The sequence below is a fragment of the Hippocampus comes genome, unplaced genomic scaffold (assembly GCF_001891065.2).
Source record: "Hippocampus comes isolate QL1 unplaced genomic scaffold, H_comes_QL1_v1.1 scaffold68, whole genome shotgun sequence".
Lineage (NCBI taxonomy): Eukaryota > Metazoa > Chordata > Actinopteri > Syngnathiformes > Syngnathidae > Hippocampus > Hippocampus comes.
In genome coordinates this window covers 715,685-739,372 of record NW_017805625.1, presented here as the reverse complement: position 1 = coordinate 739,372, position 23,688 = coordinate 715,685, and the positions used below count along the sequence as shown (strand labels likewise).

Below are 23,688 nucleotides of genomic sequence, written 5' to 3'. Positions count from 1 at the left end.
TCCCTTTTTTTTGTATGTGTGGGACACATAACACACACACACACACACACCCACACACACACACACACACACACACATCTTAAAAACAAGTTTTAATTCAATGACTTGCACAACAGCTACAGCTGTAGCAAAGCGCTTTGCAAAACAGTTAACATGAAGTGAGTAATAAACACATTTTTAAATCGGCTTTTTTCAACATCAGTTTTTAAAAGACCTCTAGAAATTAAGGTTCATTCGATGCATTCTTTGTTATTGCAAAGTAGAATTCCACTTCCAGGAATGACCATAATGGTTCCTTTTTCCACCAACTAGTTTCTTGAAAGTGTTTTGCTCACAAGTGACCTCATGGTGCCTTGCCAAGCAACTACTCAGAAGTGCTCCACTGTAGTCATGTCAACCGTTTATTCAAAGCTTAGCGTTGGGTTGTTCAAATGTTCAAATGCAATAATACTTCCACAACAAAAACGGCAATAAAAAATCAAAGCAAATGTGCCCATCTCAAATTGCTTTCTGCCATCATCCAGACCCTTTGGTGGTTCTATTTGGAATGCATTTCACTTGACACTCTTGTAGTGTTCATCCTGAGATGCTCACCGCACATGAGGTCTCGGCAAATACGGTGACATGACCAAGGTGAGACATTTTTAATTGTTTGACCGACAAACTCTTTGGAGGTTTCCACCGTTGTCAACGAGTACCAACAAGAGAGAGTTACAATATTATATTCTATCTCCTGTTGAGCATGGAGAAGACTCAACAATGATCTTCAGTTTTACACTTCATGTACTGTTGGGCCCTGTGTGGAGTTTGCATGTTCTCCCCGGGCCTGCGTGGGTTTTCTCCGGGTACTCCGGTTTCCTCCCACATTCCGAAAATATGCATGGCAGGCTGATTGAACACTCGAAATTGTCCGTAAGTGTGGGTTTGAGTGTTGTTCATCTCTGTGTGCCCTGCGATTGGCTGGCAACCGGTTCAGGGTGTCCCCCGCCTACTGCCCGAAGACGGCTGGGATAGGCCCCAGAACCCCCCGCGACCCTCGTGAGGAGAAGCGGATTGGAAAATGGATGGATGGTACTGTTGGGCTCTTAAGGAACCACACACACACACACACACACACACACACACACACACACACACACACAATGTCACAGTGTCAAAGTGTCTCAGTCATTCCAAATCAGTTGTGGCCGCTTTGTGACCAAAATCAGAATCAGGCGATTTGCAGCCAGGTTATCCCTCACGTGTCAGCTCTGATCGACACCACGACATAATCTAACAATTGCCTGCCACATTTCCCGGGGGATCAGCGGCAAGGTGGAAGTGGGAGGTATGTAGCACCGCGGCGCCTCTGAATTAACTTTTAACAAGCGTTCGGCATGACCTCGTTTAATAAAATTGTCGCGCTGGCAACTGTAGTGGCTGATGAGGGGAAATAACTGATTGTGCTCATTTCTGGAAAATGTACTGAGTGAAAAGTCAAAATGGAACAGCAGTCGACCGCTCTTTAATGAGACCGTGATTACCATTCAAGCACCGCCAAGTGCTAATGCCAACTCTCGTCATTATTCTAACGTGGCTCATATGAACTCTGCAGCAAAGTGCGCCTCTGCAAATATAATCAATCCGGTCCAAAATAGACAGGAGGCCTCGTGTGTCAAATAAATATTTGTACGGTATGCAAATCAAGGAATGTGTAATAGTTCACCTCGTGCAGGAAAACACACACATGGATGTTCTTTCAGTGCGCTTGCATTTTATTCAGCAAATAATGACACCATGGACTGTTTAATATACATTCAGGTGACCGACACGACACAATGATGGAGAAGTGCATCCATGACGTCCTGTTGCACAACAAGCCACTTCATTTCTGTCTGACTGACTGTCGATACCGAATCTTTGGTCATTTAGGACAGTCTGTTCCACCAAACGTTGGAATGTAACTGCATGTTTTGATGCCATCGTAAGACGATGACGTGACCGCGACCCTTGATCAGTGACGCGATTCGAAACGGACATACTTTTGTTGATTTTTGTGCAACTGAATCGCATATATCTCCATCGAAGCTTGCAATCAAACTACAAAAATAACAATAATAATAATAATAATAATAATAATAATAATAATAATAATAATAATAATTAAATCCCTGTGGTGACCTACAGGAGCCACATGGGGGCGGATACGGGTAAACACTTGAATACTGTACTGCATTTTGGCATGATGATGGAAGTCCATCCAGATACATTTCATCCTTTGAATGAGCTATAAGGCGCTGAGAGGACTGCATTGGGTTACTCTGTCCGCTTCGCACTGTCTGTAAGGCTATTCTCAGTTTTCACACTCAAGGCTCTATTTTCATGCACAATGCAAGGCTGGCGCGAGGCCCACGCAGCTTGGTGCCATTAAAAAAAAAAAAAAAGTGGGGGGTGTTTTGCACAGCCGACGTTATGATTGGAAAAATATTCATTCATTTTCCAAACTGTTTTATCCTCACTTGGGTCGCGGGGGGGGTGCTGGAGCCTATCCCAGCTGTCTTCGGGCAGTAGGCGGAGGACACCCTGAACCGGTCGCCAGCCAATTGCAGGGCACACAGAGATGAACAACCAACTCACACCTAGGGACAATTTAGAGTGTTCAATCAGCCTGCCATGTATGTTTTTGGAATGTGGGAGGAAACCGGAGTACCCGGAGAAAACCCACGCAAGCACGGGGAGAACATGCAAACTCCACACAGGAAGGCCGGAACTGGAATTGAACCCGGCACCTCTGCACTGTGAAGTCGACGTGCTAACCACTCGACTACCGGGCCGGCAATTGGAATAATAGAATTGAGATCATGAGAATAAGAATGCATTCAATGAATTGAGTCCAACAGTCATTCAGAAGGTTCGATGCCTGTCGTCATTATAATTTTATGAATGAAAAATGATGACACCCCCCCCCCCTCCCCACGTGTAGGTGGTGCGCCGAATCTGTTTCCCTGTGCCCTGATTCAAATTCACCAATCCCGCATTTGACTTTATGAGGCAAAAGCTAACAGTGGTTTCACCGGGCATAAAGTTTAGTCGATTTTCAGCCGCCCAATTGTCAAGTGCGCGGGGCACATGTCAGGAGGAGCTCCCTCAGTGTGCCAGAACACCCACCATGACATACTGTAGAGCGGTCTGCCAAATTCCCACACAGGCAAAACAAAGGTTGCACCAGCATGAAAATCAAGCCGGAGCAGATTTTACGCTGGAGCACAGCTGCATCATATCTGAATATCGAGCCCTCAGTCTAAAAAAAACAAAAACAAAAAGAAACTGGTTCTGGCTTCATAACAGTATTAAGCAGCCAAGGGGTATGAAATTGGGCTGGACATGTAAAAATATGAAATAGTTTGAGGAATACTGAGTTGAAAAGTCTGTACCCTGTGAAAAATAATGAATTTCATGAATCGCCTCCTTTCTTCTCATTTCATTTTCATAAATGCTTAGAGAGCTTTATAAATATTCCTCTTTTCATATTGGTCATACATGAAACAAAGCCAACGACACTGAGCCGCGGAACAAATAAACACAGACTTCAGTGTTCATAGAAATTTACACCAACACGTCTTTTTGTTTGATTTTTTTTTTTTTCCCCAGAACAACAACATCTTACATTACACATGAGGCAAAGCGGCAGCAGGCAGGCTGGATGGGTGCAGACAAATTCGTCCTGCCCCAAGTGTCCATGAGCAAGTCACAGGAGTAAGCACGCTCAGAAAATAAGTAGAGTACTGTCGCTTTAGGGGTACGATGGAATGGAGTGGACCCTTGAACGCTTTCGAGAACACTTCACTGGCTTGGAAAGGGTACCGTGGCAAATATTGTTTGTACCTCTCGGGACAGAAGTGGACTCTTGAGTTTTTGACAGCGTGGACCTGATCTGCGGGAAGGAGAACGGAACGACAAAGTGACTACCGGTACATCCAATGACGCAATGGTGGCTGTCCGTGGGGGCTGGGGCCGCTCGTCGCGGGGCCTGCGGTTAGTGTAATCCGTTGGGTGCGAACGGCGACATCCTGTCGAGACTGACCACGGCCTCGCAGTCCTCCAAGTCACACACGGAGTCGGTGGCGTTGTCGTTGTTGGCGGTGAGCTGCGAGATCCTGTCGAAAGTGTCCTCGCATTCCACCACGTTGGGGATGATGTTGACGTAGGCGTTGGCGATCTCCTTGTGGATTATGGTGTCCTGGTTGTAGGACACCAGCTCGTTGCTGATGTTGACCGTTTCTACGGGCGTGCTGGAGCAGAAGTAGCGGCAGCCCAACAAACTGGCGAAGGCTTTCCTGAACTCGGCGTTGAACGCGTAAACGATGGGGTTCAGGGAGGAGTTAGTCCAGCCGAACCACACGAACACGTCGAAGGTGGTCTCGCTGACGCAAGGCAGGCCCGCGTCCCGGTCTGTGGGCGGCTTGTTGCAGAACGGAACCATGCAGTTGAGGACGAAGAAGGGCAACCAGCAACACACAAAGACGCCCATAATCACCGAGAGGGTTTTGAACACTTTGGTTTCCCGCTTGATGGAGGTCTTTAAAGTGTTGTGGTGGTGGCACTCGAGTCTGTTGGTCCGGCAACTTTGCGCGTGTTCCGCGGCTCTCTCGAGAGAAGCGATCCTCCTGATTTGGATTTGGGCAATCCGGTAGATTCGAGTGTAAGTCACAATCATAATTGCCACCGGGATGTAGAAACTAATCAACGACGAGGAGATGGCGTATTCTCGGCTCAGGCTGGAGTCGCAGTTCTCCTCCGTCGGACGAGCCGCTGAGGCGTTGCTCGTCCCGGCCGCGTCGTCCCCGCTGGCTTTGTGCCAGTTGAGTTGGACCGGTATGAATGAAATGAGCACGGACAGCGTCCAAGTGATGCTAATCATGACGAACGCGACCCTCTGAGTCATTTTCCTCTCGTAGCGAAAGGGACTGGAGATAGCCCAGTATCTGTCCACGCTGATGATGCAAAGGTTGAGGATGGAGGCGGTGGAGCACATAATGTCGAAAGCCACCCAAATGTTGCAGAAAGTGCCAAACGGCCAGTATCCCGCCACCTCCGCCACAGCCTTCCATGGCATCACCAGCACGGCCACGAACAGATCCGACAGAGCCAAGGACACGATAAAGATGTTGGTCACTTTGGTCCTCAAGTGGCGTGAGCGCAGCACCGCCGAGCACACCAAGATGTTCCCCAGCAGGGTCCACAGGATGAGGAGGAACAGCAAACACCCTGTCACGGCTCGCGCAACCACGCCGTCCCTCTCGCTTTTTTCACCCGTCGCCTCCGATTCGGTGCCGTTCCACAGTATCTCCCTGAGCGGCACCGGCGCGGAGTCGGTCCCCTGCACCGACGACACATACTTCGCTGGGTTCTCCATGCGCCGCCGCTTCAAGTGGCGCCGCAGCGCGCAGCCTCAGGCGGAAGGACGGCCGCGTTCATTCCCACCGCGGGCTCTCCGCATCGTGGCGGCTGCGTGCGACGGCGTAGCGCGTTCAAAAGTGAGCGCCGGACGCGCACTGAGCGGCTGGAACTGGGCACGCATAGGCGAGCTCATGTTGCAGCGTCGCCGCACCCGCTGCTCTCACCCGCCCGCCCACCCACTTACTCACTCGCACCGCGCGAGAGGGATTCCCACAATCAGCGCGCGCAATTTACCACTGTCAGGTGCTTCACGCCTCTTTTTGGGCGTCGACGCAATGCGTTAGTGAGAAAAAAGAGCGCGAGGAAGCCTGCGACTTTTCCAGGGCTTCCTCCTAAACGTGTGCTTCGGCTCCTCGGAGGTTGCTCAACAGCACGATGAGAGCTTCGGAGAACTGTCCATGGTGTCCAGTATGACATTGCGCTTGCGTCTGTGCAACAGTTTCATTTAGAATCCACACGGGCGCCTGGCTGGAGGCTGTTTAGTTGGGGGGTGTACGTATAGTCGTTTCTTAGACGGCACTCTCTCACCGTGCGAGTGATATTTTAAATGAATATTTTGAAGAGAGCAGCCGACGATTGTCCTTCAGAAAGGAAAAGCAATTCATATTTGGTGTGGAAATTTTCTTCTGCTCCGTCGGGGCATTTCACTCGTCGACCTGCAATTAGAATACAATTGCGAGACTTAACTTTGTGGTTGTTGCGTTTCACTCGATACGTGCGGGAGTGAGCAATGTTCAACGTGTTTCCTCTCCGATTCCATGTTTTCATTCAGTCCGAGGGAGACGTTACATCCTTCGTCTTGTGGTATGCAAATGACAAGAGTTACGCTTGAAAAAAAAAAAAGTAACCCCATCAAAGCAGCGTTCTGCATTAGAACTCAATGCGGAAAATATCGCAGCCGAGAAGACGCTCTCCAAAATGTTTTGGGAGGAAATGTTTCCATAGGTGACCTTGACGTATAGTTTCATGCAGCTTGGCCGAGGGAGGTGCGAAACTGCGAAACCATGGCCCCCGGGGGCAATCAATTACTTTTGGGACGATAGTTGTTTCTCCAGTAGCGTTCCTCTGCATGTCTCATGAATTCAAATCAATCAAAGCCCACTAATCTATTCTTCCTCAAATGTATCCACATTTTTAATTAAGATAGCGCGGGCATAAAAGGGGTTTGGCCGAGGAAGCAGGACCCGACCGGAGGGTCGTTGATGAAGGGGCATTCATCTGTGCCTGATGGGCACACAGTCGAAATGGCGGGGGGTTGTTGTTTTTTTTTTTGTTTTTTGTTTTTTAGAATATGCTTGAACGGAGTCGAACAAGAGTGCGTGTCACGCTTTTGAGGAACATTCAATAAAGATCGACCAACTGCAAAGAACGGACTCCCACAAGTCAGTCCACAGTCAGTTTCACCGACCCCCCCCCCCCCACACACACACACACACCTTTGTGTGTGAAGTGTTACGCACTGCGTTAGATAAAGGGGTGTGAGGACTGCAACATTTCCGTGGTTTTCCCTTCACACATACACACACACAAAACACTCCATTGAATTGCCTGTGGCTTATTTCCACTTGCGGTGAGTGTCTCGCCCCTCCATCACGTATCACCGTCACCGTGCACACAACCCTGCAAGTGACACGAGTGATGGGATACTGCGGGATCGCAAAAGGTAAATAGTTAATCACAAAAGTAAACAAGAAGAGAATGAAGCAAATACACTTGTCGGGCCGTGATGACACATATCCCTTTACGTCAGTGATTCCCAGCCAGTAATCCGCGGCGTAAGAGCATCAGGTATAAAATGCATTATTTATACACACTCCAAATGTTCTGTACTTTGTTCACAGATCTCGCAAGGACTGGCAGAACAACGAAATGTTCTTCCACGACGTTGAATGAAACTGGGCATTGGGCCCAGATTTCACACCAAAGTCAATTTGTGAGTAAACTGAACGGAGATCGTCATTATTTCGACGTATGTGGGTCATTTCGGGAAATGGAGGACATTTTCTGCCCCCATGACTGGATATTTCAAATAATCCATGCACAAAATACAGAAACATAAACTATAGCTGTCCTGAAACAAACTGTAACCGTGCAGCTGCAGTAAAAGTAATCCCTATAGTTTCAAATACCAAATGACTCTTGAGCACTCATGCACTATTTTTTTTTGGGGGGGGGGGGTGTCTTGTCCCTACCTCCTCATTACCAACTCATAGTCAATCAGATTTCTTTTGCTTTTCTTTTCCGCCTTCCCTGTAATTATTAAAATAATTCATTTTACCACAGATAAAAAAATCATTAAAAACACACCCAAAGAATATTAAATAAATCTGTTTTCACCCCCCAAAAAAACACTAAATTTGGATTGCCCTGCGCACTTTTCGCCATTTTTTTGTTTTGTTTCGTGACGTGGTGTGACACTTTTTTTTTTTTACTCCTAATGTAATGTACTTCTGCGATTGGCTGACAGCCAGTTCAGGGTGCCCGAAGACAGCTGGCATAGGCTCCAGCACGCCCTCGACCCTCTGAGGATCAACGGATTAGAAAATAGATGAATGAATGGATGGATGTCAAGTATTTTGTATGTGCCTTGGCACAAAAAAACAACACGATGAGACTTATCGAGAGAACTGTCCATGGTGTTGAATTTGACATTGCGTTTATTTTTGTGCCACATAGTACACCTCACATCTATGAAAATACAAAAGTAAGTTTCGTTGTAATACCCAGATGGAGGTCAAACAGGCAAAGCTCTTTTTTTTTTTTTTTTTTGCTGACGCCATACCTGCAGGTGAGTCACACTCTCACTCCCAGTGGACATGCAATGATGTCCTGCGTCGTATAGACCAAGGCAGCCGCTAACTTTGCATCTTGTCCACGTCACTGCTATTTTTAGACCCATCTGCGTGCCTGTCAGATCGGTCTGACACTACGTCAAAATAATCCCCCCCCCCGCACACCCAATTCCAAATTCTCTGGAGTAGCCTAATCTCCGATGCACATCTGCAACACACTTTCGCAAACGTGTTCCAACGTAAACAAAGAGGTGAATGACAGAGATTGTGAATGGAACTCGGAAGTCACAGTATGGTAAATTACGTCGCCTGAAACGTCAGAACCTGCTGTTTTTTTTGTTTTTTTTTTTGTTCTCGATTAGAGGAACATTACCATTTCAACGAGTGATTCCACTTTTTAATTGCATAAACGTTTGCATTCCTGTACGGATGACCAATATGGTTGCATTTTGGGAAGAGGGGAAAAAAGGCACTGTAGATAAACCTTTACAGAGGTATTTTGGCTCCATCGTGTTCTGATTCCATTTGCCCGCCGTTGCATGCAGCCCTCCGCACTATTCAGCTGGACGAATTGAAGGCGAACGCTTCCCGATCGTGAATAAGTGGCGACCTCGTGTGGTGGTTTTCTTTACTACACAGTTACGGGGAGAAACAATTCTGTGAGTTCGAGTCGACCGACACAAACAGATTCAAGAACCCTCGTATGAACAAAAACTATTTATTTTGTCACTACCGTACAAACAATTTCCTTTGAGCACCAGTTCGAGTGATTTTTTTTTTTTTTGGTTCACAAAAATCCTGTCGAAATGATGATTTTGATCCTAAGTATATACAAAGATGACATACAAGCAATAGTTTCATTGGAAAACAAAAAGATTTTTACCTTGGCACTTACTGAGATGATGGTGGTTAGCACCTGAGTGAAAACTTTTACTGGACATTCATTAATCTACTATATACATCGCAAAGGTGTGTTACCCCACCAATTCCTACCTAAGTATCCTTAAGCAAGGCACTGAACCCCGCAACGGAGTGTCAACCGGTTTCCTCCTGTTAAGAACGTGAATTCCAAATTTTCATTTGGTTATGGAGGAGTATGAGACATTGCAGCCCCAATACACTGGGATGCAAATTACAGCTCTCCACTCGAGCCAAACAAAACAGTGATATGCCAGAACATGTTGAAAAATGATTGTTCAAACAAAAATGCTATCTCAGCTGAGAGGGTGCTCTCAATGATTTTGTTGGAAATTTTGCAGAGGGTTTGGTTTCTTTCACAGTGTGTCTCTTTCATTAAAAACATAACGCCCCCTCCAGCCCCCCCAAAAAATGTAATTTGATTGTCTAATAAAAGAGCAAATTCTTACCAACTGAAAATAAATAAAGAAACAGCAAGTGGGAAGTATATTTGGACATGGTACAAAAAAAAATTCAGGGGAGAGAAAACAAGAAAATGTGTGTTTTGGTTGGAATTTCAATAAATATTTTAGATTTCAACATTAAAGCATTTTATTTGCCTAGGAGACGTAGTTACTCAGATACTGTATTCATATTTCAAATGATATCAAACAATTTGGAACACCCTGCATTTGGTACCAAACTGAGATTTGAGATTTGCCCCACAAAACGAGATGGAACGTCCACTGTGAGAAATGAGAACATTATCCATACATAATATGCAGATTTCAAATGCATATCAACTATGGGTCCAAGTGTGCGTATTTGCACATTCATGTATAAAAGAGTGCTATTAGAGCATTTTTGGGGTATGTTAAGGCGATACAATCTGCTGCACACAATATGTGTCACATTCAACAGGATTGAGTCAAAAACCTACTGAACTGTAACAACAGAAACAAAACGTGAGCCCTCCTGGAATTTCTTTAAAAGTATTTAAAAACTGCACAAGTATGCGAAGTAACCGTTGTCACGGCTTTCTTTCTTTCAAGTCTGGTGAATGTGTGAGCCACGCTGGTAAACGCTCTCAGTAGCCAATATTGTTACGCATTGTCTGACCTCGGCTTCTCCGTCAGACGCGGCGGAAGACCTCAAACAGAGAAGCGACCGAGTGCATGCGGTAGAAAAGGTTTAAAGGAACCGCAAAATTGAGAGTTGTAGTCCAAATGCTGAAACCGAAGGCCTCCTGTTCCAGCCCATTTTCATACTGTGGTCGACAGCCAAAGGCGGGGAGGATCCACAGCTGAAAGAAAAAAAAAAAGAGAGACATTTCTTTAGTAGCATTTTCATACAAAGCCTATGTTACATCCCCACATTTTCAAAACTGATTGTCCTTGTGTAAGTCCTAAAAACAGTGAAAACAAAACGTCGACTCTGGTCGAAATAGAATAGAACAGAGATTAAAAAAGCCACTTTTTTTTTTTTTTTTTTTTAGTTCAAGGGATAGTTTAAAGGAAAAGGACGGCATATCTATAGTTCACCAATGAGCCGGAAGACAAAGAAACCCTTTCATTGAGATGCAGCTCAACACAGGGAAGCTGATATCTCGGCTCTGTCAGATAACATCAGAGTTCGCCATAAGCGTGCCGACTCATTTATTCTTCTTGAGCTTCATTCACTTTGTAGTGTAAAAACGTCAGTTCACAGTTCATGTCGACGATAAGCACGCTTCCTGTGGAGATATTTGTGACTTCGTGGCAGTGCCGGCTGGTTGCTCTCATCCATTTTTTTTTTTTTTTTTGGCCAATTCACTGATTTGCTGCAATTCTCACCTACTGTATTTGCTGGTGTGTACTCAGGCCAAAGCAATCAAAGTGGGGAGAGAGAGAGAGAGAGAGAGAGAGAGAGAGACAGACAGACAGACAGACAGACAGACAGACAGACAGACAGATAGAGATGTGTATATACTGTATATTATCCATCATAAAGAAAATATTTGACGGGTCCAAGTGACACTGAAACAGGTTTTGAGGTGCTTACCGAGATGTTGCACATAATCAAGAAGACGGCGATATTCTTCAGGATTCGCCTCTTGATATTTGGCGCATGGGCCACTTGACCTCCGAAAGGCTTTGGCACCTCGGCTAATTTGTACACCTGTCCGCTCTCTTCCTGCTCGTTCTCGATGGCGACACAAGCCCTGTTGGGTGCGTCGTAGGCTCGGTTGAAGATGCCGTTGTAAGGCGGGGCCAAGGAGGAAGTCACCGAGAAGATTTCAGGTGACGCCACTAATTCGGGGTCAACCCGCCCGGCGTCGTCCTGCCGGCGGTAGAGGGATTCCACGATGAAGAGGTTCTGGATGCACTTCTCTAACACAACGAGCAGGGAATAGATCAAGTTGGTCCAACGATACGGGGGACTGCTGCTGGCTCCCACCACGGCCACGATGCTGCACCAGGACATGAACCAGGAGCCGATAGACGATCCGAAGAGCAGCTCTGTGTCCAGCTGCCTTGAGGGGTTCTTGGAGCTGTCTGGCGCCATGTGATCCGCTCGGTATATGAGCAAACCCGAAGCGCAGGCGGAGCACATCAACGCCAGCATGACGATGCCGTAGATGTAGAACATGGAAATGGCCGAGCGCCGCGTTTGAACGGAACCCTCCATGTGCGTGACGTAGACCACCAAAATCCCGATGGTACTGGCGAGGGCAACCAGTCCCAGAATGGGCCCCAGGGTCAAACCTTGGGTTTTCGTCGCTAGCCGTTTCCGATTGGAAGAAAGGTCGATGGTCCTTCCGATGTTCTTCCACATGACAAAGAGCATGGCGGAGACGAAGATGTGGTATTCGATGTTGAAGGGGTAGAGATAGTAGAGGCTGCTGGAGAACATGGAGCAAGTGCTGGTGCTGCAGTTGCATTGAGGCTCGGTGTGAACTGAAAGGTCAAGCGCATACAAAATGGTTTCAGGAAGCCATAAAATACGCCCGGCGATGAACCCAACCGGCTTCGCTAATGCGCTCGTTAAAAACGGGCTCCGCTGGGATCCAGTACAAAAAGTAATGCAACAGACAAATTTCATATTTTTTGTTCCCTTTACAAAATATTGACCGATATTAAGTGCTGAAAATGACTTGCTCTCTTTGCAAATGTCATGTTGATGGTTGAACCAAAGAGTCCGTTTTATTTTTTGGGGTCCTGCAGAAATGTGATGATTTTGGAGGCGCGAGCGCCAAATGAGAGTGCGAGTGCAGCAGTATATTTTTTTCAGAGAACTATTCGATTTAAATATCATTTCAAAGCACTAAGGCATGCTGCGGGAGTTGCTGGGTAACATGTCACCGCTTCACTTTTTTGTTGAATTTCATTCTTACAAAAAAAAAAAAAAAAGAACTGTGTGTTGATGTTAGCATAATATTACAACCTGAACAGAGCCAGAAATGATGACATTGATTTCCATATTTCTTCATTCAAATATGATTTAAGCCACTCATGTGGATGAGACCGGGGCGGGAAATTGCGTTTGATCCTAAAATCAGGAGAGGTTTTTAATGACATAAAAGTACCCAAAATTGCCCCTTTGACAGGCCGTGGCTACTCCTGCTCCCACTATTTGCCCCTCCCAACCTTGAAATTACCTTTACTCTACCTGAACTTTAACACTAGTCTGTACCTCCGCCCTCTTCAGATCCTCTTCACAAACTCAGCCATGTGTCCCCCACGTACCTCAAACCCCCTAAACCCCCTCAGGGTCACCACAACAGCCGTGCACACTTTAATTAAAAAAGGAACACCAGTCAGGGTGCAGCCAGGCTGACAGTCAGCCGGATATGAGGAGGAGGACCTGAACCCCGCAGCCCTCGGCTTAGATGTATCAGTTACTGTAATTGCAGCGCCCTTGGGAGTAAGCAGCCTGGGAGAAAGCCGTGTGAGGTCAAGCGGGTGGGTTGCCGAGGAGGGCGGCGTTGGCCGGAGCGTGTAGAAAAGCACTAGCAACGCGGTGTGTCTCTTGAAACCTAATCAAGAGACTTTGGACACGAACAAGTCCCGCACGGGCTGGCGAGCTCACCTGCCTTCCCTTCGCTAACCTCGCTCACCCTTCCCCCCCACCTTGCTTTTTTTTTTTCTGACGTCCATTGAGGCGCATTCTCAATCGAACTATTGTCCTGTTCATCTGCGTGCTTACCTATAGTGAGGTTTCCGTAGCCCAGAGCGGAAAGCCGTCTCTTATGGTTGTTCAAGAAGTGCTCGGCCTCTGACATCACACCATTGGACCAGAGGAGGAGGTTGGTAAAGACGGCATGGATGACGCCAAATCTGAGGAGGCAAAGTGTTGAAAACAAGTGCGCGCGTTAGACAATGTGATCATTTTTACCCCAGCCCAGCGACGACACTTACCTCTCTAACGTTTCAAAACTCTTGATGACATCCTTGATGTGAAACCAGAGAAAGTGCACCTGATCAGAGCAACAAAGCCATCTCAGAAGAAATAAAGCCGGACAAAATACTGTCAAGACTACCCGTGTCATTTTTAGCGCACTTGCACACGGACCGACCTGAACGACAAAGCAGGCATGATGATGAGGCCTATTTGGCTAAGTGCACACCGGGAAACGCTGTTCGAGGTTTAGAAAGTGTCTTTCCAACTTACCTGTGCTATGGTGTGACTTGCATGGATGACAGGATACACCCCGAGAACGGCCGACACGCAAGATTGATATCCGACATAATAGCCGATTCGGAACACGTCCATAATCATTGACAGGAGCGCGAGAAGAGTCAAACCGCCTACGGGGAAATCAGAAATGAAGGTTGCGTCTCGTGCATCTGCAGTCAGCACATATACATCCAGATGTTCAAAAATACGACACATAATTTCATATCACACATACAGAGTGATAGTAGAACTCGTAATAAATGAAAACAAAAATGATGACAGAGCAGTATTTTACCATCACAGTTGGCGGCTCAATAAAAATGTTTTGTGTGTTACATGTGAAGTAAACAGTGAACTGTTGATTGAGAAAACTGAACGGTATTAAAACGTCATCATATACTCAAACGATGGGAAAAAAAATACATGGATAGCCATCGGAAGTACGGATTTAACAATGTGTAGTTTTTTTTTACAGTGGTGAGGAATTGCACTGCATCCTATCAAGAGACGTTTCTAATATGTGTCTAGATCTCCGCGATTAATGTTCCTCCATGTCGCTGCAGTCACCCATATAACTCTCCAAGATCTTAATTAATCGAGACGTTCGCCCCATGTGACTTTTGTTTTCTCTATTTACACCTTTTTTTATGTTGTCATCCGAGAACGTTGAAAAAAAGTAACCAGCCAATTTTGACAAAGGAGTGGTGATGTTTTTTTCAATGCATGGAGTAAAAGAAGATCCTTGAGTAGATGACAGATACCTGTCCGGGACTGGCTGTGGACAGTCCTTTCAGTCAGGTATCCAGTGTAGGCATATCCTGTTGCAAAACTTACCTCTGATCCAGCATGTGGTGGCATGGACGTCCTTCTCAGTGCGCGCATTCTTGTGTCTGCTCCGCACCAGCATGTACCACAGCATCCAGATGAGCTGGAGGATCATGAGGCAGGTGAGGAAGGACAACAAGTGGTCTTCCTTGACCGATGGGCTGTGGTAGGCCAGGGCGAGCATGAGCGCCGCTCCAATCAGCAGCACGTTGGTCCCGTATTGTCCACTCAGGATCGCCGCGTTCTTCCTCGGGTAATCTTCGGCCAAGTTCAGCTTCAGCTTGGTCCAAATCTTTTTGTCGTTCTCCGAGCTGGACGACGATGAAGAGCTGTTGCAGTATTTGTTTAGATACGTGACATCCAAGCTGTTGTGTTCCACCATGGTGGGAGACATGGCTCTCTAGAGTGTGGGAGAAATGGGGAGAGTCGAAGCAGCGTGTTGGAGGTGCGTCCGAGGGGCTACCAGGTGCGGTCTTGAAATGTAACGTAGTACAAAATCTTTTGTTACGATACGAAAGTAGAATGTTGACTTTTCATGGATGGATGGATATATTTTACTTTCTTATTTATGTCAATTTTCACTTTTACTCCAGAACATTTCTTAAGTAAAATGCATCCTTTTACTTTGATACAATCTTCATTATTTGTTACTACAAAATAAAATCCGGGGAAATTGTTCTATTAACTAATGCCTGATTAAGTAATGCCTTAACCGCCTGTAATAATCCGACCTGCCCAGAGCGAGACATACATTACAAAGTCATGGAATTTAAGAGGGAAGCACCGAGTGCCTCCCCTTCTGCTCACACATTTCCAGCAGCAGATGTTGACCACGATAACCACATTTATTTTGAACTTGTTTAGGGCATAAATGGTTACAATGAAGGCTAGGCTAATGTGCGATAGCTAACTTCGCTCATTAACCGACAGCAGATATTTAACTATAGCACTGAAATAAGCTAAATAAATAAAATTTGAATTAAAATAAATAAAAACAATCAAAATTCTAACGGCTACATTAAAAAAAAACGTTTATACCCACTTCCCATATATAATTATATTTAACGTCAGAAATGTACTTTGAGAAGCTAACAGTGCAACAAATGTCAGCTATTAATATTTTTACTTGAGTAAAATTCTACAAGGTGACCTTTACTTTGACCAGCGTTACTTTCTATTACGACGCGAGTATTTTTACTCAGGCATCGCTTTCGGGTGCTTTACTGACAGTCCCGCTCCAAAAAATTCAGCGGCCATTTCCAATTGCCATCAATACTCAAGTCATCTTACAAAAGCCAAGTATCTCCTCGCGTGCAACTGTCACCCCCTCTGACCCCTCCAACTGGAATATTGTCTTGTCGAACCCCGATCACAAACACGTAATTATCCACGATGGAAAAGTTCGAGTGATGTCCACATCCAGCTATTCATTGCATCTGTCCACTCCGAATGTGCCGCACTCTTCCTATATGACGATCAGGTGTTAGACGGAGCCATTGTAACGAGGTGAAGAGTTCCAAACGCTCTTCGAAATGCTGAGACGTCGTTCAGCTCCGGTTGCACACGAGTTTGTGTCGGTCATGCTGGTAGATCGCAAGGCCTTCAGGATGGGGGGCGGGGGGCTGGCGGACTAAGGATCAAGTGGACCCATTCAAAGTAGACATGTGAGGAGTGGATGTCCGAGGGGAAAAGGTATTTGACTTCGGCGAGGGTCGGGGTTCCAATTTGCCTTACAAAAGGGGGATGTAGTTGAGAAGTGATTAGCGGGGCGTACTTGGGTGGGATTCATAAAATCCCTTTAAATCAATCATAGTACTGCGTTGACATGTTTCTCATCGTTTGTTTCGTTTCCTTTGAATCTGGGACATCTTATTTTGAAATTATTTAGCTTGGTGAACACTGTCGGGGTTCTCTGCTGGATATATGCGTCCTTCAATGGAGCAAATCAATGACACAATTTGGACTTGAAGTGAAGAAACGTTCTGTTGCCCACGGAGAAAACAAATGTTTTAAATTCAAGAAGTGGAAGGTCCAGGGGTCATCACCAGAGTCCTTTTACTGGGGCAAGTTCCCCAGTATTAATCAACTGTATCAGGTGCTTGCATGCAGGCTGGCCATCGGGAGTGCCAAGCATTTTCCTGGTAGGGTGAGGGTTGGTCACGCTTAGCTCTTGTCACACTACTGGTGTTTGCTGTTCCATAATTTGTTCACACTGATAAATTGACTTTGCCAATTTCTTACCTTAGGCACCCGCCAATCTCTCAGCAATGAACAATGGCAGCGACCACACTCATGATCTTATTTCCAAGAACAGCATACCCAGGTGAGTCAATGATTGATTGCATAATCATTAACAATTGTCGCCCTCGAGGGGGGGGAGAACAGACTACAGAAGATTATTGTCGGAGAACTTTAACAAGCCCCTGATTATGTCTGAACATGTTGATGCCATTTTCAGTTGATTAGATTAGCTTGTTTGTATTCAAGATTTGAAGTCATCTCACATTGTTTAATACATGAGGTGGCATAAGCGCAGCGGCTGATGAATTAAACGGTCATGTGCATGTCACATCACAGCTACGACAATAATGTTAACTGTATTTTGAGTGAATTGTAAAAAGCTAAATGGCTGACACTAGATACAGACAGGGTACATTGATGTGGTATTAATTCAGTTGGCAAATATTAAAAGTAGTACACGTTTATTAAAGGAACAAATATACACTTAGTGAAGCATGAACATTGTTAAACACACAAACTGCGTGCCTTTAAATCATTGTGCTGCTGCTCAGTCATATCTTCAAACATTTTGGTGCTCGTCTGTTCAATACGTATATTCTACATTAATAAAAAAAAAGTAGTCTTCAAATCATTGTGGTCATGTGGAATGGAAATGAACAATGACTGGATTCCATCAAGCTGCTTTGGCTGAATGTTCCAGTAGTCCTTCATCCTTTCTTCACCGAAGAAACAGCTGTCGGGTGTTTAGATAAATTTACTTAAGGGTATGGAGTACAAAACAATGAGAAGTGAGTGGGGGGGCGGGGGGGCTTAATTTCTGAGAGAACTGTAGTTTTGTGAGATGAGATGTCAAACAAAGTAAAGATGCGAAATCTGAACACGAAATGGCTTCGAAAACATCAGCAACAGAAACGTAACTGGTTTGTCATTGTGGTTCGAAACAAATAATTATTACCTGTCACACTCATCCAAGCATAGAAATCAGCATGACCACACCCATGAACTGCGTGAAGAGGATGAGCGGAGTGACGAAGGACCAAACCGGCCATAGAGCAATGTTCAAACTGCAAGGGAATGTTAAACGTATCACAGCTTAGAAGAAAAATCACAATTTATTTGGCTGGCTTCTTTGAGACTGAATTTTGAGACTGGGCGCTTGCTGGTGACTGCTTAGTATTGGACACAACTTTTTTATCATTTGCTTCAAGACAAGAGTACACAAAGCAAGATGGTGGCTTGATCAACAAAATTCCATACAGTCAAAACAATAATTAAAAACCTAATCAATTGAACATTCCCATTCTTTGTAAACCTCTCGATTCCAAATATTCAACATAATCAGAAAAATCGAGTCATGAAACGCACAGACACACATTCCATGCAACTGTTTTGACGGATGTACCTGCACGATGCCGCAATAAACGCAGCGGTGGTGATGGGAGGGATTGCAGGGTACTCTTGGTCATAGTGCACGATTCCTCGAAACCACTCCAGGTACACGATACAAAACGTGGCCAGACACAGGCAAATTCCAAGGAGCAGCAGGCTCACATTAAACCACCAACTGAAAACACCATTTAACATCAACAAGCAGTCCACATCAGACTTCTACATAGCCTTCGGTGGCCTTTTTTGCTGTGACCTTTTTAACGTCTTACTCAGTATTCATTCACCTCTTAATGTTATCATTCACAATGATGTTTTGAAAGAAATCCACATAGTAAGTGACACTTATAGCTGCCACAACCCAGAAAACGGAGTGCTTGTTGATTGGAGGGAGAGGTCTGACATCTTTTTCTCCTGGACCTGAAATGCAAAAAGAACATAAAAAAAGTGTAGAGGTCAACTTAAAAACAATGATTTTGAATATCTTCACTTGCGGTGATGAATAGGTTTTAGTATACTGTATTCAATAAAATAAATGTAAAAGTGGCATAGTGGCATCGTTTAATATTTCTGTATATGGCCCTAGAAATAAAACGTTTGGGCACCCCCAAGTCTTCACTAAGAAATGGCCACTGAATGGAAAAGGGATGCCTTGGGCACGGTGAGGAGTTAACCGGATTTGCTCAGTCAAAACAATCAAGAATTCATGGATTTCAGCCAGTGACGGTCTCAAAGGCGATATTGTTCACTGGTAGAACAACGCATTCAACTCTGGCAATTTATTTGGCTTTGTGAGACGTCTGCCTGTCATGTGAAACAATTGGTTAAAGAAAAAAAACGTATTTAAAGGTACGATAAACAATGCCTCGTGTGTGAAATGACCCCCACTGTCTTTTACTACTTAAAATAAGACTACTTCGATAATGATCACATTTTAGCCACCAATAAATACGCACCGACTAACTCTAGCAAAACAAAACACAGTTAGCTGTGAAGACAAAAAAAAAACGAGACAGTACACGTAGCGACAATCTTAACCTTAAATTAAATGCTTGCACTTACACTCCTTGTCTTCGTCGGGTAACGAAGCTTTCGCCTGCATGAGTAACTCAGCATTTTTTTGGAATCTGTTTCTCAGCGTTGCGAATTCACTGTCATTCAGCATCATGAAAAGCTATCTTTCAAAACGGACGACGGCCTGACTTCCCGAAGTTGGCGTCGCGTTGAATGACGTCACCTAACGCGACAATTGTAGTTTTTAGCGATACCGTATACCGTTTCGAGAGCGAGCCGACCAAATGTTAGCCAGCAATAATTTTGATGACTTTAGATATGTCAAAATATTTATACAGTGAACTCTTTCAAAAATGCATCGTCTACCATCAATCAGCGTTGCAAAAAGGGTATTCCTGCACTGTACTTTGTATAACACCACGAATACTGAATGAAAATTGTTCTGTGTTGCTGCGATTAATCTGTAAATTGTTGGATGTTGTTCTCGTCAACGTTCAAATTGCCCAACGTTGGTGGAAATTATGCATTTTTCTTATTTAGACATGGTTGTGGAAATCTCCAAGTACCCTTTTAATTGCACACTAGCATTGGTACCTACATATTGGCTGTATATTACAGTTAATTTACAAAATCCTGCACGTTAAATAACAGAAATCTGGACTTTAGGGCTGACTCATGGAAAAACATCCATTTGCAGCCAAACCAAAAACTTCAACGGCAGCAACAATATTTTTTAAATGTTTTCTTGATTATCCGGTACAGATCGGACTGAATTGGAAGCATAAAGTAATACTGTACCCACGTTCCACTGCAGGACAGAAAATACAACTTTAATACTGGTAAAGTTGACAGCTCCACTGATACCCTAAGTAGGCAATATACAATTTCAGATAAGCAGAACAATGAATGAGCGTCAGTGTTAGGCCTACTGGGATTAGCAAAGCTTCATAAAGCATATTTCCTGCTGTAGCTACCTGTGTGTGTTTCTGGGAGAGTGTGTGCATGCAAGTGTGAAGGCTGCTCATTCTCGCAGTGGAAAATCAGACCGCCTCAAAAATTCACCTTCGGCTTCCACCATCTTCTATGGAGCTTCTGTGTCGCTGGCCAAGTGAAGCTCGTGGCGGATGCCGAGGAATGTGCATTAACTTTGTCCTGTGCGAGAGTCAAATTTACCTCAGGTGCACCTCTCTCATTTCCCTTCCCCCACAGCAACATCCAATCCCACAGATAAGGTGCCATTTCCCAGCCGTGGAATGTTGAGCAAAGCAGTCAACTCGCACATTTGTCATTTTCCGCGTGAATGACATGCTTGACAATGTGTCGACAGTGGCATTGGGAATCAGTACAGAACGACTGAAAATGACAAATGGTTTTATTATCAAGATTTTTTCTATATGAAAAACAGAACAGTGAATAATGGCAATAATTTGAAACTACCATGCTGATCGACGTGGACTGAGTTTGATTAATTTACTGTACAAGTCTAACTCTGTCCTTCAAAACTCTAAACTTGGGATTGTGATTGATCTTCTGATTGAAAAGTGCAAAGACCTCCTCCTTTGTCTTGAAATTCGCATCACCAGTAGCGGAGAAGTAGGCAGCCAAAACCTGCAGAGGGGAATCCATTCTTTCATTTTATGCCAAATAGGTAGCTTTCTCAAAGCATGATCAGAAAGAAAATGTGGTCAGAGCGAAAATAAGACCAAGATCAACAGCTTACCTTCTTTCTGAGTTTCTTCACGGGCAATTCCTGGTCAGGTGAAGTTCTCAACACTGCTTTGATAGTTTCTTTCCATTTGAAATTGCCTATAATGTGTTCAAAAAGACTCGTCAGCTACGGAAGCACGATGACTGAACAGTCAACCAGAACAAATAGCACTGCCTCCAGGGATTTATTATTTAAAATAATGTGTGCAGTTACTTTTCTTGCATGTTTTTTTTTGGGGGGGGGTGGCAGCGTAAAATCTGACTGAATAGTTAACATTTGACCATTTCTGGACTTCGCTTCTTGTCAAGAATTTAACTTTTAGCGCAAGAAAAAAAAAAAGAAAAAATGTGTGCAGCGCGTGAAAAAAATAATGATGATTGAGCAATTTAGGTGGATAAAATTCTAAATATTGACTAATACAGATTAAATAAGAACATATTGATGTCATCATATCTATTAAATGTCACATTTATTCAGGTTAAGAGTTCCGTACTTAGGGTGGCGACGCAAGCCTAAGTAGGAACGTATGCTAGTAATCATAACTACGGTAAATGTTCATCTAAAAAAAAAAAAAAAAAAAACACTCTCCTTCATAAATATGAAAAAAATGACGCAGTAAGTTAAGCGGTAAACAAGTATGCCTTGTTGTGCCTTGTTGTGCCGTGTCAAGACGTATTTTGGCGCTGCTGCTAAACTAGTGACATTCCTAACCTTGAAATGTCATATGGTGAGGCGCAGTTCGAGCAGCATTTGTAACAGTTGAAAAGCGTTGACAGTCAAGGCGCAAACAAAAAAACAATGTTATTTGGCATTAGGCCTTCAATTATGTCGCATGCGAACATCAGCTTTGGACGATCATACCTCTGGCAACTGCGAGATCCTCACTTTGCTCGGATACACCAGCCTCTGATATTTGGTCCGCTGGGAGAAATCAGATAAGAGCTCTCATGATTCATTCATAAATGTGCAGTTTCTGTACATTTGAGTATTTTGCTTCTCGTGGTAGTTGTCCACATATGGTACATTACATGTACAAACCCAAGTCCAAAGGAATTGGGACGTTTCTCAGTTTGAACATGAAATACCTTTGTTGTGCATTGAGTTAAGTACTGTATAGATTGAAAATGATTTGCAAGTCATCGTAGTCCTAACTTCAGTGGAATTGGGTTTGTACATTGGACTTGTGTGGACCTTTAGGTTATGACTTACTTTTCATCTTCTTTTTGGATGTTTGCTCAAAAGCACCATTTTGGTCTTCATTCTCATCTTCTTCGCAAACCCGCAACCTCTTTCTGTCCTTTTTTTTCTTTTTGGCTAGCTTCTCTTCCTCGACGACTGCCATTTCCGTCTTTTTTGATTTTCTTTCAATTTTCCCATTTGTCTGCTGGTGGGCTTCTTTGCGCTCTTTCTGTTTATGCTTCTTCTTTGTGTCCGTGTGGCCATTCTGCATTTCTTTAGTAGTACTATCCACTTCAACTTCAGCCGACGTCTCTTTCACTTCTTTTTTTCCCTGGGGTACAGCAGAGGGCTGTCAGATTATGAAAAAGTAATTATTATTAATAAAACAATACCTTCAAGACAACTTGCAAACTGTGCTTCAGTGTAAGAAATATAATGGGCATTATAACACGTCTCGGGGAGAAAAACATTAGCAAGCTGTGTTAACAGAGAACATATCAGGGTTGTAGAGAAATAAAACATTTACTGTCACTTACAATGTCTGAATTGAGGATGCTCCACACATCTTCATGCAGTCTTGAGTTGGTAATCCTCAGACTGTTTCCCATCCAATTCTAATAGAAGGTACAGCCAAGCCCCCGACAATTAGAAGGCATATTTACCCACATGGTCATTCAATTCATAAATTTATCACAATTACCCACCTCAAATTTGGCCTTTTTTCTTGGGACATTGTCATATGCACTGACTTGCTTGAGCACAGCTTTTAGCTGTGCGCTTACTCCAGGTTTGTTCATGGCTTTGTGGATTTTCTTCAGCAATAAAGTGATCATATTTTGAGTACCTCAAATGACACAAGTTAACGATCAAGTTGAGACGCTGACTTTTACCTCGAGCCATTGTTGCTGTTTCAAATCCCCTTTGACCGCTTTCGCCTCATAGCCTTTACCCCCATACTTCTGGTCTTCGCTGATGCATTTGATGTGATTTTTGTAGTCGTCGCCCCTTTAAAGCACAAGACCATTTTTATAAGGCTGCGGGAGTTTTGAAAAGTCACAGGAAAAGGGGAGATCAAAGTTTACCAGAAATCTTTTCCACAGTCGATGCAAGAGAGAACCTGGCAGCCCCGGCACATGACCACGTGTTTATCCACCTGATTTTTTTTCAGGGATTCGCCACAAGCGTTGCATGTGAAGAACACCATGCTGAAAGACTCCTCTGTCCAAGTAAAAGTGGATTAAGTGGCGAGTGCAATATCGCTCTCTGCCCAGCCGACGTCTTGTAATCTCAGCAATGGAAAAACACTAAAACTCCGAAAGCCGGGGCTTCTCTCCGCAGTACAGGTAGGAGCAGATATCTAGGCGAAACCGATCGCTAACGTTACTAAAAATGAATGTTGTCATCGATCAGATTAAAATAACAACAACACTAAAACAACTCATGGTTACATTAGCGCGACCTTAAATTAGATCCGGTTCTAAAACGTGTTAAAAACAACAATGCCCCCTCCCTGTTCCACCAATGTAGTCCTTTTCAAAACACACGTTATCA

At 44.3% G+C, this 23,688-nt stretch overlaps 4 protein-coding genes across 7 annotated transcripts; all 4 read right to left on the bottom strand.

The window, feature by feature from the left end:
- Nucleotides 1-3,661: 3,661 nt before the first annotated feature.
- On the bottom strand, nucleotides 3,662-5,455 carry drd5a (dopamine receptor D5a). Its single transcript, XM_019880462.1, has one exon. The coding sequence runs from the start codon at nucleotides 5,393-5,395 to the stop codon at nucleotides 4,016-4,018; it is 1,380 nt and encodes a 459-aa protein (XP_019736021.1). The 5' UTR covers nucleotides 5,396-5,455; the 3' UTR covers nucleotides 3,662-4,015.
- Nucleotides 5,456-10,038: 4,583 nt separating this feature from the next.
- otop1 (otopetrin 1) lies at nucleotides 10,039-15,621 on the bottom strand. Its single transcript, XM_019881031.1, has 6 exons — nucleotides 14,619-15,621; nucleotides 13,779-13,915; nucleotides 13,526-13,584; nucleotides 13,314-13,444; nucleotides 11,169-12,064; nucleotides 10,039-10,431 (listed from the first exon to the last, which is right to left on the bottom strand). The coding sequence occupies exons 1-6, from the start codon at nucleotides 15,001-15,003 to the stop codon at nucleotides 10,261-10,263; spliced, it is 1,779 nt and encodes a 592-aa protein (XP_019736590.1). The 5' UTR covers nucleotides 15,004-15,621; the 3' UTR covers nucleotides 10,039-10,260.
- A 1,673-nt stretch (nucleotides 15,622-17,294) lies between these two features.
- On the bottom strand, nucleotides 17,295-20,404 carry tmem128 (transmembrane protein 128). 3 transcript variants are annotated; one of them, XM_019881038.1, is made up of 5 exons: nucleotides 20,313-20,404; nucleotides 18,524-18,656; nucleotides 18,253-18,414; nucleotides 17,806-17,914; nucleotides 17,295-17,607 (listed from the first exon to the last, which is right to left on the bottom strand). In XM_019881038.1, the coding sequence occupies exons 1-4, from the start codon at nucleotides 20,326-20,328 to the stop codon at nucleotides 17,815-17,817; spliced, it is 411 nt and encodes a 136-aa protein (XP_019736597.1). In that variant the 5' UTR covers nucleotides 20,329-20,404; the 3' UTR covers nucleotides 17,295-17,607; nucleotides 17,806-17,814. The 3 variants fall into 3 exon arrangements, with proteins under 3 accessions (XP_019736597.1, XP_019736595.1, XP_019736594.1); XM_019881036.1 differs by lacking the exon at nucleotides 20,313-20,404 and adding an exon at nucleotides 19,299-19,470 and having other exon boundaries at nucleotides 17,295-17,604; XM_019881035.1 differs by lacking the exon at nucleotides 20,313-20,404 and adding an exon at nucleotides 19,299-19,469.
- Nucleotides 20,405-20,606: 202 nt separating this feature from the next.
- On the bottom strand, nucleotides 20,607-23,683 carry lyar (Ly1 antibody reactive homolog (mouse)). 2 transcript variants are annotated; one of them, XM_019881032.1, is made up of 8 exons: nucleotides 23,220-23,683; nucleotides 23,028-23,142; nucleotides 22,842-22,949; nucleotides 22,674-22,751; nucleotides 22,168-22,486; nucleotides 21,820-21,879; nucleotides 20,971-21,056; nucleotides 20,607-20,858 (listed from the first exon to the last, which is right to left on the bottom strand). In XM_019881032.1, the coding sequence occupies exons 1-8, from the start codon at nucleotides 23,339-23,341 to the stop codon at nucleotides 20,721-20,723; spliced, it is 1,026 nt and encodes a 341-aa protein (XP_019736591.1). In that variant the 5' UTR covers nucleotides 23,342-23,683; the 3' UTR covers nucleotides 20,607-20,720. The 2 variants fall into 2 exon arrangements, with proteins under 2 accessions (XP_019736591.1, XP_019736592.1); XM_019881033.1 differs by having other exon boundaries at nucleotides 22,168-22,468.
- Nucleotides 23,684-23,688: the final 5 nt, after the last annotated feature.